The 13,773-nt window shown below is 46.4% G+C and overlaps 1 protein-coding gene across 1 annotated transcript in view; it reads right to left on the minus strand.

Annotated features, from left to right (window-relative positions):
* The window catches only part of LOC140109499 (integrin alpha-L-like), a 31,760-nt gene extending 26,688 nt beyond the window's left edge, over positions 1-5,072 (minus strand). Inside the window, exons 1-4 of the mRNA XM_072132023.1 lie at positions 4,862-5,072; positions 4,677-4,794; positions 1,845-1,927; positions 107-171 (exon numbers count right to left, since the gene is read on the minus strand). Coding sequence (XP_071988124.1) covers positions 107-171; positions 1,845-1,927; positions 4,677-4,794; positions 4,862-4,958 — 363 coding nt within the window. The 5' untranslated portion in view covers positions 4,959-5,072. The remainder of the gene's footprint in view (positions 1-106; positions 172-1,844; positions 1,928-4,676; positions 4,795-4,861) is intronic.
* Positions 5,073-13,773: the final 8,701 nt, after the last annotated feature.

Here is a 13,773-nt window from a genome sequence, read left to right on the forward strand (position 1 = left end):
GAGCAGATCCAGAAATATCCACAGGTAGGAAACTACGATGACCAAGCAGCTCCCATCATAAGATCCCCGACCAGAAAAGTCCCTCAAGGCAGGACGCAACACATACGAGACAGCGACTGGAGAGAGGATCCACTTCTAGCGTCAGGCCAAGGTGCGAGGTGGTGTTCTGATCTGACAAGGTTAGAAAGAGGTGACAATGTGATGGGTTGTACAACCAGAGACCCTCCACCCCCAGAGACCCTCGTACATCGCCCACCCACCCCCAGAGACCCTCGTGCATCGCCCACCCACCCCCAGAGACCCTCGTGCATCGCCCACCCACCCACCCCCAGAGACCCTCGTGCATCTCCCACCCACCCACCCCCAGAGACCCTCGTGCATCGCCCAACCACCCCCAGAGACCCTCGTGCATCGCCCATCCACCCCCAGAGACCCTCGTGCATCGCCCATCCACCCCCAGAGACCCTCGTACATCGCCCATCCACCCACAGAGACCCTCGTACATCGCCCATCCATCCCCAGAGAACCTCGTGCATCGCCCATCCACCCCCAGAGAACCTCGTGCATCGCCCATCCACCCCCAGAGACCCGCGTGCATCGCCCATCCACCCCCAGAGAACCTCGTGCATCGCCCATCCACCCCCAGAGACCCGCGTGCATCGCCCATCCACCCCCAGAGACCCTCGTGCATCGCCCATCCACCCCCAGAGAACCTCGTGCATCGCCCATCCACCCCCAGAGAACCTCGTGCATCGCCCATCCACCCCCAGAGAACCTCGTGCATCGCCCATCCACCCCCAGAGACCCTCGTGCATCGCCCATCCACCCCCAGAGACCCTCGTGCATCGCCCATCCACCCCCAGAGACCCTCGTGCATCGCCCACCCACCCCCAGAGACCCTCGTGCATCGCCCACCCACCCCCAGAGACCCTCGTGCATCGCCCACCCACCCCCAGAGACCCTCGTACATCGCCCATCCACCCCCAGAGACCCTCGTGCATCGCCCATCCACCCCCAGAGACCCTCGTGCATCGCCCATCCACCCCCAGAGACCCTCGTGCATCGCCCATCCACCACCAGAGACCCTCGTGCATCGCCCACCCACCCCCAGAGACCCTCGTACATCGCCCATCCACTCCCAGAGACCCTCGTACATCGCCCATCCACCCCCAGAGACCCTCGTACATCGCCCATCCACCCCCAGAGACCCTCGTACATCGCCCATCCACCCCCAGAGACCCTCGTACATCGCCCATCCACCCCCAGAGACCCTCGTACATCGCCCATCCACCCCCAGAGACCCTCGTACATCGCCCATCCACCCCCAGAGACCCTCGTACATCGCCCATCCACCCCCAGAGACCCTCGTACATCGCCCATCCACCCCCAGAGACCCTCGTACATCGCCCATCCACCCCCAGAGACCCTCGTACATCGCCCATCCACCCCCAGAGACCCTCGTACATCGCCCATCCACCCCCAGAGACCCTCGTACATCGCCCATCCACCCCCAGAGACCCTCGTACATCGCCCATCCACCCCCAGAGACCCTCGTACATCGCCCATCCACCCCCAGAGACCCTCGTACATCGCCCATCCACCCCCAGAGACCCTCGTACATCGCCCATCCACCCCCAGAGACCCTCGTACATCGCCCATCCACCCCCAGAGACCCTCGTACATCGCCCATCCACCCCCAGAGACCCTCATACATCGCCCATCCACCCCCAGAGACCCTCATACATCACCCATTCACCCCCAGAGACCCTCGTACATCACCCATTCACCCCCAGAGACCCTCGTACATCACCCATTCACCCCCAGAGAGCTCACATACCACTTACCTGGCAGGGAGATGTTGGTGCATTCTGCACTGAGGACCTCACAAGCCTGCAGCACGTTAGCCCCTGGGTCCCCAATCAGGACTCTGCAGAGAGGGAATGTGTCAGAACCAGGGATCTCCAGAACCTCAGGTGTAAGTATGATGTGTGCAACGTGCATCAGCCAGAACTGTGTACTTACTGCCCGGTGATCCCAAGATTTAGGAATCTACTTCATGTGGTTATGGGAGAGGAAATCAGAGATGAGGGGTCACCATTTATGATCAGACTATTTCTTATACCAATTAATTTGTACATAGGGGGCAGTATTATAGTAGTTATATTCCTGTACATAGGGGGCAGTATTATAGTAGTTATATTCCTGTACATAGGGGGCAGTATTATAGTAGTTATATTCCTGTACATAGGGGGCAGTATTATAGTAGTTATATTCCTGTACATAGGGGGCAGTATTATAGTAGTTATATTCCTGTACATAGGGGGCAGTATTATAGTAGTTATATTCCTGTACATAGGGGGCAGTATTATAGCAGTTATATCCCTGTACATAGGGGGCAGTATTATAGTAGTTCTATTCCTGTACATAGGGGGCAGTATTATAGTAGTTCTATTCCTGTACATAGGGGGCAGTATTATAGTAGTTATATTCCTGTACATAGGGGGCAGTATTATAGTAGTTATATTCCTGTACATAGGGGGCAGTATTATAGTAGTTATATTCCTGTACATAGGGGGCAGTATTATAGTAGTTATATCCCTGTACATAGGGGGCAGTATTATAGTAGTTATATTCTTGTACATAGGGGGCAGTATTATAGTAGTTATATTCCTGTACATAGGGGGCAGTATTATAGTAGTTATATTCCTGTACATAGGGGGCAGTATTATAGTAGTTATATTCCTGTACATAGGGGGCAGTATTATAGTAGTTATATTCTTGTACATAGGGGGCAGTATTATAGTAGTTATATTCTTGTACATAGGGGGCAGTATTATAGTAGTTATATTCTTGTACATAGGGGGCAGTATTATAGTAGTTATATTCTTGTACATAGGGGGTAGTATTATAGTAGTTATATTCCTGTACATAGGGTGCAGTATTATAGTAGTTATATTCTTGTACATAGGAGGCAGTATTATAGTAGTTATATTCCTGTACATAGGGGGCAGTATTATAGTAGTTATATTCTTGTACATAGGGGGTAGTATTATAGTAGTTATATTCCTGTACATAGGGTGCAGTATTATAGTAGTTATATTCTTGTACATAGGGGGCAGTATTATAGTAGTTATATTCCTGTACATAGGGGGCAGTATTATAGTAGTTATATTCCTGTACATAGGGGGCAGTATTATAGTAGTTATATTCTTGTACATAGGGGACAGTATTATAGTAGTTATATTCTTGTACATAGGGGGCAGTATTATAGTAGTTATATTCCTGTACATAGGGGGCAGTATTATAGTAGTTATATTCCTGTACATAGGGGGCAGTATTATAGTAGTTATATTCCTGTACATAGGGGGCAGTATTATAGTAGTTATATTCCTGTACATAGGGGGCAGTATTATAGTAGTTATATTCCTGTACATAGGGGGCAGTATTATAGTAGTTATATTCTTGTACATAGGGTGCAGTATTATAGTAGTTATATTCTTGTACATAGGGGGCAGTATTATAGTAGTTATATTCTTGTACATAGGGCGCAGTATTATAGTAGTTATATTCCTGTACATAGGGCGCAGTATTATAGTAGTTATATTCCTGTACATAGGGGGCAGTATTATAGTAGTTATATTCCCGTACATAGGGGGCAGTATTATAGTAGTTATATTCCTGTACACAGGGGGCAGTATTATAGTAGTTATATTCCTGTACATAGAGGGCAGTATTATAGTAGTTATATTCTTGTACATAGGGGGCAGTATTATAGTAGTTATATTCCTGTACATAGGGGGCAGTATTATAGTAGTTATATTCTTGTACATAGGGGGCAGTATTATAGTAGTTATATTCTTGAACATAGGGGGCAGTATTATAGTAGTTATATTCTTGTACATAGGGGGCAGTATTATAGTAGTTATATTCTTGTACATAGGGGGCAGTATTATAGTAGTTATATTCTTGTACATAGGGGGCAGTATTATAGTAGTTATATTCTTGTACATAGGGGGCAGTATTATGGTAGTTATATTCCTGTACATAGGGGGCAGTATTATAGTAGTTATATTCTTGTACATAGGGGGCAGTATTATAGTAGTTATATTCCTGTACATAGGGGGCAGTATTATAGTAGTTATATTCCTGTACATAGGGGGCAGTATTATAGTAGTTATATTCCTCTACTTATAATGTCAGGGTCGTAATAGTATAATACTGCCCCGTATGTACAAGAATGTAACTACTGTATATACACACACTATACTACAGTTACATACAGCTGGGAAGCATCTCCTGAACACCCCCATATATTATACATACACACAGGTAAGTAGCTCCTGACCCCATATACTATATATACATACACACATATGAACCCAAACTCTCCAGTAGCTATACAACCCTTTGGTTTTTTAGAAGGTGAGTCCTCCATGCAGAGTATCTCACCCATGTGGACATTGGGTGTGAAGAGACTATTTGTAGCAGGTGACTGCACCCCTGATGCTGCCGGTGCACCCCTGTATATGCAGTCATATCTTGTCCTCTGGACCCTATAATGATTACTCATCACTACAACCACTGGTTGTTATATGTGATGTGAGTGATGAGTGTACGTCACCTTGGCATATGGCAGCGTTATACAAGCGAGAATACGTACAATACTCAGATCTCACCTCTTCCCATGGCTGGAATTAAACTGCACCACTTTATACCCAAAGAGACTGTTGCCCCGTGTAGAGAAGCGTCTGTGATCCAGGATCTCCACATTGTATGCCGAAGAGATCACCACCACTGGAAGACACAAGAACATCAGCCCCCGGCACCCCAAAAATTGAGAGAGGGGCAAAAGGGAACCTACCATGAAGAGACAGGAGCAAGGGGAGCCAGAACCCGTCCATGAGACCACCATGAGAGGACAACCCTGGAAGAGGAGCAGAGGAGATGCTGAGGAACATGCACAGAGGAGGTCGGGAGGGACTCAACCTTGTGGTTATGAGGGGGCAGGGAGAGGAAGGAAGCGAGTGCGAGATACTTCACCAAACTGAGATGTGATTCTGCCACCTGATGACGGAAACGACGAGCAAAACGAGAGCAGTCACCATGAGACGTCCAGAGAAGATCCTTCAGTCCTGCCCTTCCCTTATCCGACCACCAGGACTGACCTGTTTCTTTTTTTTTTTTTAAGAAGACTTAAAAAATTATGCAAATGAACCTGAGGTGCTCCAGGCTTCATAAACAGCTATGGAGCCCGGAGCCTCTCAGACTAATTTGAATAATTTCTAAAGCTTTTTTTGTAAAAACACGGGCATAAGACTGGCCACATACTGCAACCCCGCACCCCATCAGCTTAAACCAAAACCTCCCCTTTAATTCCCCTGTGGGATGACAACTGGGAGTCGCCCACAGATTTAAAGGTAATTTTAACCATAAACTTCCAGATACAACCTGGGCGCCTGTATGCCAGCCTAGTTACATGGCACAAAGACCGGCACAGAAGAGGACATGTACCCCACCTACATGGCAACCAACCCCAGCCAAAAGCAACAACGGCCCCTCGATTCAATCCTGTAACCCAGAAACATCCGAGCCAATCTCTGTAGGAGGCGCATCACACGCGACACGACGGCAGCAACGCTGTAGAGCTCCGCACTGCACGGACCCATTACAGCAATTATCGCTCAGCCACTTACCTGTAAGGTTGGTTTAATATCCAGGCAACACTGCGATGGTGAGGGCTACCAAAACAAGGCTGGAATCAGCCAAAACCGCCTCTGGAGCCTAGACAGGAGCCACCAATACTGCCAGGAGCACACCTGGCTCATACACCGGCGCCATGTTCTCCCCGGCTATATGAGGAGGCGCCGAGCCTCACAGGAAGGATCCCTGGAGCTGACCCACCAGAACCCTCACAAGATGCCTCCAACAGCTCACAAGCCACCTCAGCTTCATTGGACACTGATGGCTAAAGACAATATCTGCCAAGGCTGAGTCCTGAGACATCTCAGACACCAAGGGAGGCCTCAGTATTTGGTGCATAGAGTGCTGGTAGCCTGTTTCTAACAGCTCCTACAGCTGGAGCCGCCCAAAGCTTGTACCTGAATCACCACAGGTAATAAAGCCGATTTCTAGGCTCTAGACACCGGTATAGAAGCTATGGAGATGAAGCTCGACTCCATTATCTCACAAGTGAACAAACAGCCCTCTGATCTCTCCAATATCCATTCTCAACGTGAAGAGGCACCAAGATCGAAGAGCTAGAGAGTAGGTCCCACTGGGATACTTTCTGGATTAGAGGGCTGCTGGAATCCGAAACCTTCCTAGTACATAACACATGATCTCTTTACAGCCTTATTGCCGGACTTGCCAGAGAGATATTTTGATTTGGACAGAGCCCACGGGGCCTGGACTGTGACTGGCACAGGTGGCCTCCCTATAGACATTGATGTCAAACCTCATTATTTCCCGGATACGGAGAAACTTACAAAAACAGCGAGAAACCACAGTCCCATATAGTCGTGTGGAGCTGAAGTCCAAACTTTTACCAATTTGGCTCTTCATATGATTCACCACAGGAGGAGCCCGGAACCTCTTCTCCATGTGCTCCAGTCTCATAACATCAGATCTCGCTCGGCCTTTCACCATCATAACAAGCTTCACCACAAGAGGAGGAAGATCTTCTGATCAGACGCGTCGAGTACTTGACATTATATCCTTGGTCCAAGCTGGGTGGACCAACGCTACGGCTTCTCAGGCAATACTCCTCCCGGTGCACTTCCATAAAGCGGTGGATTCCCTTCAATGGGGTTTTCCGTTTTATAATCTCATAAGATGGGGTTTTGGCCCTCACTTTCTGGCGGTTCTAAAGGGTTTGTATTGTAGGCCCTTTGCCCAAGTTAACCTGTAGGTTTTTTGCCAACTACCACCATCAGACGGGGTACAAGACCGGCCCCTTCTCCCCCATTTTGTTTCCGCTTGCAACCGAGCCGCCAGCCCATGTGGTCAGGGTGGATCCAAATATCATTGGTAATAACATTGGAGGCAGGGGTCACAATGTTTGCCTCCACATTCTTTCAACGCTCTCAGCCCCCCGATTTCTCTACCTCGGTTCTATTGCGCCCTTGGTCATTATTCTACCATCTCTGGCTTGTTGTATAATCACATAAAATCATGTTGATCATGTTGTTGATGCGATCCCTTTTTGTGAATAGTTCTGCACCTCGAATCTCTCCGAATATGTTACGAGCGGTTACAAGGGCAGTAAACACATTCTAGAAATTTTAGAAAGAACTGAATGTTAGTCGGACGATCTAGTAGTTACACTCCATGTCACCTCCCTGTATACAATAAGGGAGGCTACTATGCAATATTGGCAACAAAATCTCTGCTTACCCCAGAGCAGGTGCAGTTGGTAGGAGAGCGCATTTCTTTTATATTATCGCACAATTATTTTCTATATGATGGCGATTTTTATTTGCAGACATGGGGATCAGGTTTACCCCGTGCTACGACAGCTTATACGTTGGGAGATGGGAAGAAGGAGCCATGTTTAGAGATAAGTTGGCACGGGCAGATCCTATGGCATCGTCTCATTGACAGTGTCATCTTTATTTGGAAAGGGGTGCAGGTGGTCTTAAACCTACCATGTGATGTGATACAGGATGAAGCAAACATACCCTGAGAATGCTGCAGCTACACTGATGCAGGATCAGATCTTGGTTAAGCCCTGAGTGGTACCCTATTTGCTTAAAAAAATATCCCAAAAGGTCAATTTACTAGAATCGGCCAGAATTGTAGTAACCTGGAGGAGTATTAGAAAGTATTAGCAGAGAACATACAGAACAAATGTGAAGAAAAGGGACATCAAGGGAAAGAATTGGAGAAAACGAAAGAGGAGGCGTCTAGGACACCTCGAGAGGAACTGCTGAGGGATAGGGAAACGAAAAGGTTTATACAGAGAGAATCCCAAAGGCAAATTCCAGGTTTTTACCCATAATTGTCGGTCTTGTAGAGAAGCGTCACCTATCCCGACATTGAGGTAGCGGGATCAACAGTCTTTGGCATAGAAAAGGTTAATCCCGTTTGGAGAGGGGGACATTACGTGAACAAAACGTCGCAAGCCGAAAGCGAGTGGATCTATAACTTACACTGATCCCGAGACATTGGGCTGCACTCCCGGCTGTATAATATTATATAATCATCTGGGACAGGGTACGTTATCCCGGATGAAGGAACACACTCTTCTTCCCAAACGCGGTGGATGTTTTTTGTCCTGAACGGCGATCCGAGCAAGTGACGTCACCGCCAGTGGATACGGCATCACTACTCACATTTCTTCTGTTGGTCGCCGGCCGGGCTGCACCGGTGCCCAGGACGAAGAACCTATTGGACAGAGGAAGACACAAAACGAGCAGCACAACGGGAAACAGACAGTGACCCGGAGGAAGAGACCTTCAGGTGACCCCGGTGAAAGCCGCTATAAGGAGAACAGGTGATGCCACGTTTGGTTTAATGATCTGCAGCCGGTTACAATGTTATTCTTGTACCGGGGGAGGGAGATGCAACTTTGTATCCTGCAGCAACAAACTCCAATACAAGGAGAACCAGCGCCACCGAGATTTATACCTTACTGTCCTTAGCCGGTGTTTGAGACCCTGCAGTTTCCTGGGTCTTGTGGGCGGCAGCTGAGGTCACATCGATTCATTCTTCACTCCGGGCAGATCTTATTACCCCTCTGCTGTGCCCGGTAACTGGCATCACCTACCTCCTGCCGGCCTGGTACACAAGACAGGAGCCTGGGACTTTTCAGCTTGATCCGACCTAGAAAACCCACTCCCTCCCTGGTAAGGAGAGAGGAGCTCAGCCACAGACGACAACATCCTCCAAGCAGCTAAGCACAGAATGAGCCAGCACTCACTATTCTGCTGCTGGTGCAGTCACTGTGTACATACATGACATTACTTATCCTGTACTGATCCTGAGTTACATCCTGTATTATACCCCAGAGCTGCACTCACTATTCTGCTGCTGGTGCAGTCACTGTGTACATACATGACATTACTTATCCTGTACTGATCCTGAGTTACATCCTGTATTATACCCCAGAGCTGCACTCACTATTCTGCTGCTGGTGCAGTCACTGTGTACATACATGACATTACTTATCCTGTACTGATCCTGAGTTACATCCTGTATTATACCCCAGAGCTGCACTCACTATTCTGCTGCTGGTGCAGTCACTGTGTACATACATGACATTACTTATCCGGTACTGATCCCGAGTTACATCCTGTATTATACCCCAGAGCTGCACTCACTATTCTGCTGCTGGTGCAGTCACTGTGTACATACATGACATTACTTATCCTGTACTGATCCTGAGTTACATCCTGTATTATCCTCCAGAGCTGCACTCACTATTCTGCTGCTGGTGCAGTCACTGTACATACATGACATTACTTATCCTGTACTGATCCTGAGTTACATCCTGTATTATACTCCAGAGCTGTACTCACTATTCTGCTGCTGGTGCAGTCACTGTGTACATACATGACATTACTTATCCTGTATTGATCCTGAGTTACATCCTGTATTATACCCCAGAGCTGCACTCACTATTCTGCTGCTGGTGCAGTCACTGTGTGCATACATGACATTACTTATCCGGTACTGATCCTGAGTTACATCCTGTATTATACCCCAGAGCTGCACTCACTATTCTGCTGCTGGTGCAGTCACTGTGTACATACATGACATTACTTATCCTGTACTGATCCTGAGTTACATCCTGTATTATACCCCAGAGCTGCACTCACTATTCTGCTGCTGGTGCAGTCACTGTGTACATACATGACATTACTTATCCTGTACTGATCCTGAGTTACATCCTGTATTATACTCCAGAGCTGCGCTCACTATCTGCTGCTGGTGCAGTCACTGTGTACATACATGACATTACTTATCCTGTACTGATCCTGAGTTACATCCTGTATTATACCCCAGAGCTGCACTCACTATTCTGCTGCTGGTGCAGTCACTGTGTACATACATGACATTACTTATCCTGTACTGATCCTGAGTTACATCATGTATTATACTCCAGAGCTGCACTCACTATTCTGCTGCTGGTGCAGTCACTGTGTACATACATGACATTACTTATCCTGTACTGATCCTGAGTTACATCCTGTATTATCCTCCAGAGCTGCACTCACTATTCTGCTGCTGGTGCAGTCACTGTACATACATGACATTACTTATCCTGTACTGATCCTGAGTTACATCCTGTATTATACTCCAGAGCTGTACTCACTATTCTGCTGCTGGTGCAGTCACTGTGTACATACATGACATTACTTATCCTGTACTGATCCTGAGTTACATCCTGTATTATCCTCCAGAGCTGCACTCACTATTCTGCTGCTGGTGCAGTCACTGTACATACATGACATTACTTATCCTGTACTGATCCTGAGTTACATCCTGTATTATACTCCAGAGCTGTACTCACTATTCTGCTGCTGGTGCAGTCACTGTGTACATACATGACATTACTTATCCGGTACTGATCCTGAGTTACATCCTGTATTATATTCCAGAGCTGCGCTCACTATTCTGCTGCTGGTGCAGTCACTGTGCACATACATGACATTACTTATCCTGTATTGATCCTGAGTTACATCCTGTATTATACCCCAGAGCTGCACTCACTATTCTGCTGCTGGTGCAGTCACTGTGTACATACATGACATTACTTATCCTGTACTGATCCTGAGTTACATCCTGTATTATACCCCAGAGCTGCACTCACTATTCTGCTGCTGGTGCAGTCACTGTGTACATACATGACATTACTTATCCGGTACTGATCCCGAGTTACATCCTGTATTATACCCCAGAGCTGCACTCACTATTCTGCTGCTGGTGCAGTCACTGTGTACATACATGACATTACTTATCCTGTACTGATCCTGAGTTACATCCTGTATTATCCTCCAGAGCTGCACTCACTATTCTGCTGCTGGTGCAGTCACTGTACATACATGACATTACTTATCCTGTACTGATCCTGAGTTACATCCTGTATTATACTCCAGAGCTGTACTCACTATTCTGCTGCTGGTGCAGTCACTGTGTACATACATGACATTACTTATCCTGTATTGATCCTGAGTTACATCCTGTATTATACCCCAGAGCTGCACTCACTATTCTGCTGCTGGTGCAGTCACTGTGTACATACATGACATTACTTATCCGGTACTGATCCTGAGTTACATCCTGTATTATACCCCAGAGCTGCACTCACTATTCTGCTGCTGGTGCAGTCACTGTGTACATACATGACATTACTTATCCTGTACTGATCCTGAGTTACATCCTGTATTATACCCCAGAGCTGCACTCACTATTCTGCTGCTGGTGCAGTCACTGTGTACATACATGACATTACTTATCCTGTACTGATCCTGAGTTACATCCTGTATTATCCTCCAGAGCTGTACTCACTATTCTGCTGCTGGTGCAGTCACTGTGCACATACATGACATTACTTATCCTGTATTGATCCTGAGTTACATCCTGTATTATACCCCAGAGCTGCACTCACTATTCTGCTGCTGGTGCAGTCACTGTGTACATACATGACATTACTTATCCGGTACTGATCCTGAGTTACATCCTGTATTATACCCCAGAGCTGCACTCACTATTCTGCTGCTGGTGCAGTCACTGTGTACATACATGACATTACTTATCCTGTACTGATCCTGAGTTACATCCTGTATTATACTCCAGAGCTGCACTCACTATTCTGCTGCTGGTGCAGTCACTGTGTACATACATGACATTACTTATCCTGTACTGATCCTGAGTTACATCCTGTATTATACCCCAGAGCTGCACTCACTATTCTGCTGCTGGTGCAGTCACTGTGTACATACATGACATTACTTATCCGGTACTGATCCTGAGTTACATCCTGTATTATACCCCAGAGCTGCACTCACTATTCTGCTGCTGGTGCAGTCACTGTGTACATACATGACATTACTTATCCTGTACTGATCCTGAGTTACATCCTGTATTATACCCCAAAGCTGCACTCACGATTCTGCTGCTGGTGCAGTCACTGTGTACATACATGACATTACTTATCCTGTACTGATCCTGAGTTACATCCTGTATTATACTCCAGAGCTGCACTCCCTATTCTGCTGCTGGTGCAGTCACTGTGTACATACATGACATTACTTATCCTGTACTGATCCTGAGTTACATCCTGTATTATACCCCAGAGCTGCACTCACTATTCTGCTGCTGGTGCAGTCACTGTGTACATACATGACATTACTTATCCTGTACTGATCCTGAGTTACATCCTGTATTATACTCCAGAGCTGCACTCACTATTCTCCTGCTGGTGGTGCAGTCACTGTGTACATACATGACATTACTTATCCTGTACTGATCCTGAGTTACATCCTGTATTATACCCCAGAGCTGCACTCACTATTCTGCTGCTGGTGCAGTCACTGTACATACATGACATTACTTATCCTGTACTGATCCTGAGTTACATCCTGTATTATACCCCAGAGCTGCACTCACTATTCTGCTGCTGGTGCAGTCACTGTGTACATACATGACATTACTTATCCTGTACTGATCCTGAGTTACATCCTGTATTATACCCCAGGGCTGCACTCACTATTCTGCTGCTGGTGTAGTCACTCTGTACATACATGACATTACTTATCCTGTACTGATCCTGAGTTACATCCTGTATTATACTCCAGAGCTGCACTCACTATTCTGCTGCTGGTGCAGTCACTCTGTACATACATGACATTACTTATCCTGTACTGATCCTGAGTTACATCCTGTATTATACCCCAAAGCTGCACTCACGATTCTGCTGCTGGTGCAGTCACTGTGTACATACATGACATTACTTATCCTGTACTGATCCTGAGTTACATCCTGTATTATACTCCAGAGCTGCACTCCCTATTCTGCTGCTGGTGCAGTCACTGTGTACATACATGACATTACTTATCCTGTACTGATCCTGAGTTACATCCTGTATTATACCCCAGAGCTGCACTCACTATTCTGCTGCTGGTGCAGTCACTGTGTACATACATGACATTACTTATCCTGTACTGATCCTGAGTTACATCCTGTATTATACCCCAGAGCTGCACTCACTATTCTGCTGCTGGTGCAGTCACTGTGTACATACATGACATTACTTATCCTGTACTGATCCTGAGTTACATCCTGTATTATACCCCAGAGCTGCACTCACTATTCTGCTGCTGGTGCAGTCACTGTGTACATACATGACATTACTTATCCTGTACTGATCCTGAGTTACATCCTGTAGATCTTTTATTTTATATAAAAATAAAAAACATAACAATACAAACCAAACATAAAATATAATATATACAAAATATATACAATGTCTTACCTGCTGGTCCAGCCACATTCACTCCTAGCAAAAACAATAATTTAAAATACACCAAAAATAAATAAACACCAAATATCACAACCCCCACCCAACCGATTGTCACATCCTCAACCAAACCAATAAACAATAAGACAAGCCACACCCACAAATAAACATAAATGACTATAAATATACATAAACCCACCCCACACCCTCTAATAACAAACCACCCCACACAGATCACATCCCACACCCATTTTTTTTTTTTTTTAATAAATATAAATATATAATAACAAACACATAATACACACAACACTACA

The sequence above is a fragment of the Engystomops pustulosus genome, unplaced genomic scaffold, assembly GCF_040894005.1.
Source record: "Engystomops pustulosus unplaced genomic scaffold, aEngPut4.maternal MAT_SCAFFOLD_208, whole genome shotgun sequence".
NCBI lineage: Eukaryota > Metazoa > Chordata > Amphibia > Anura > Leptodactylidae > Engystomops > Engystomops pustulosus.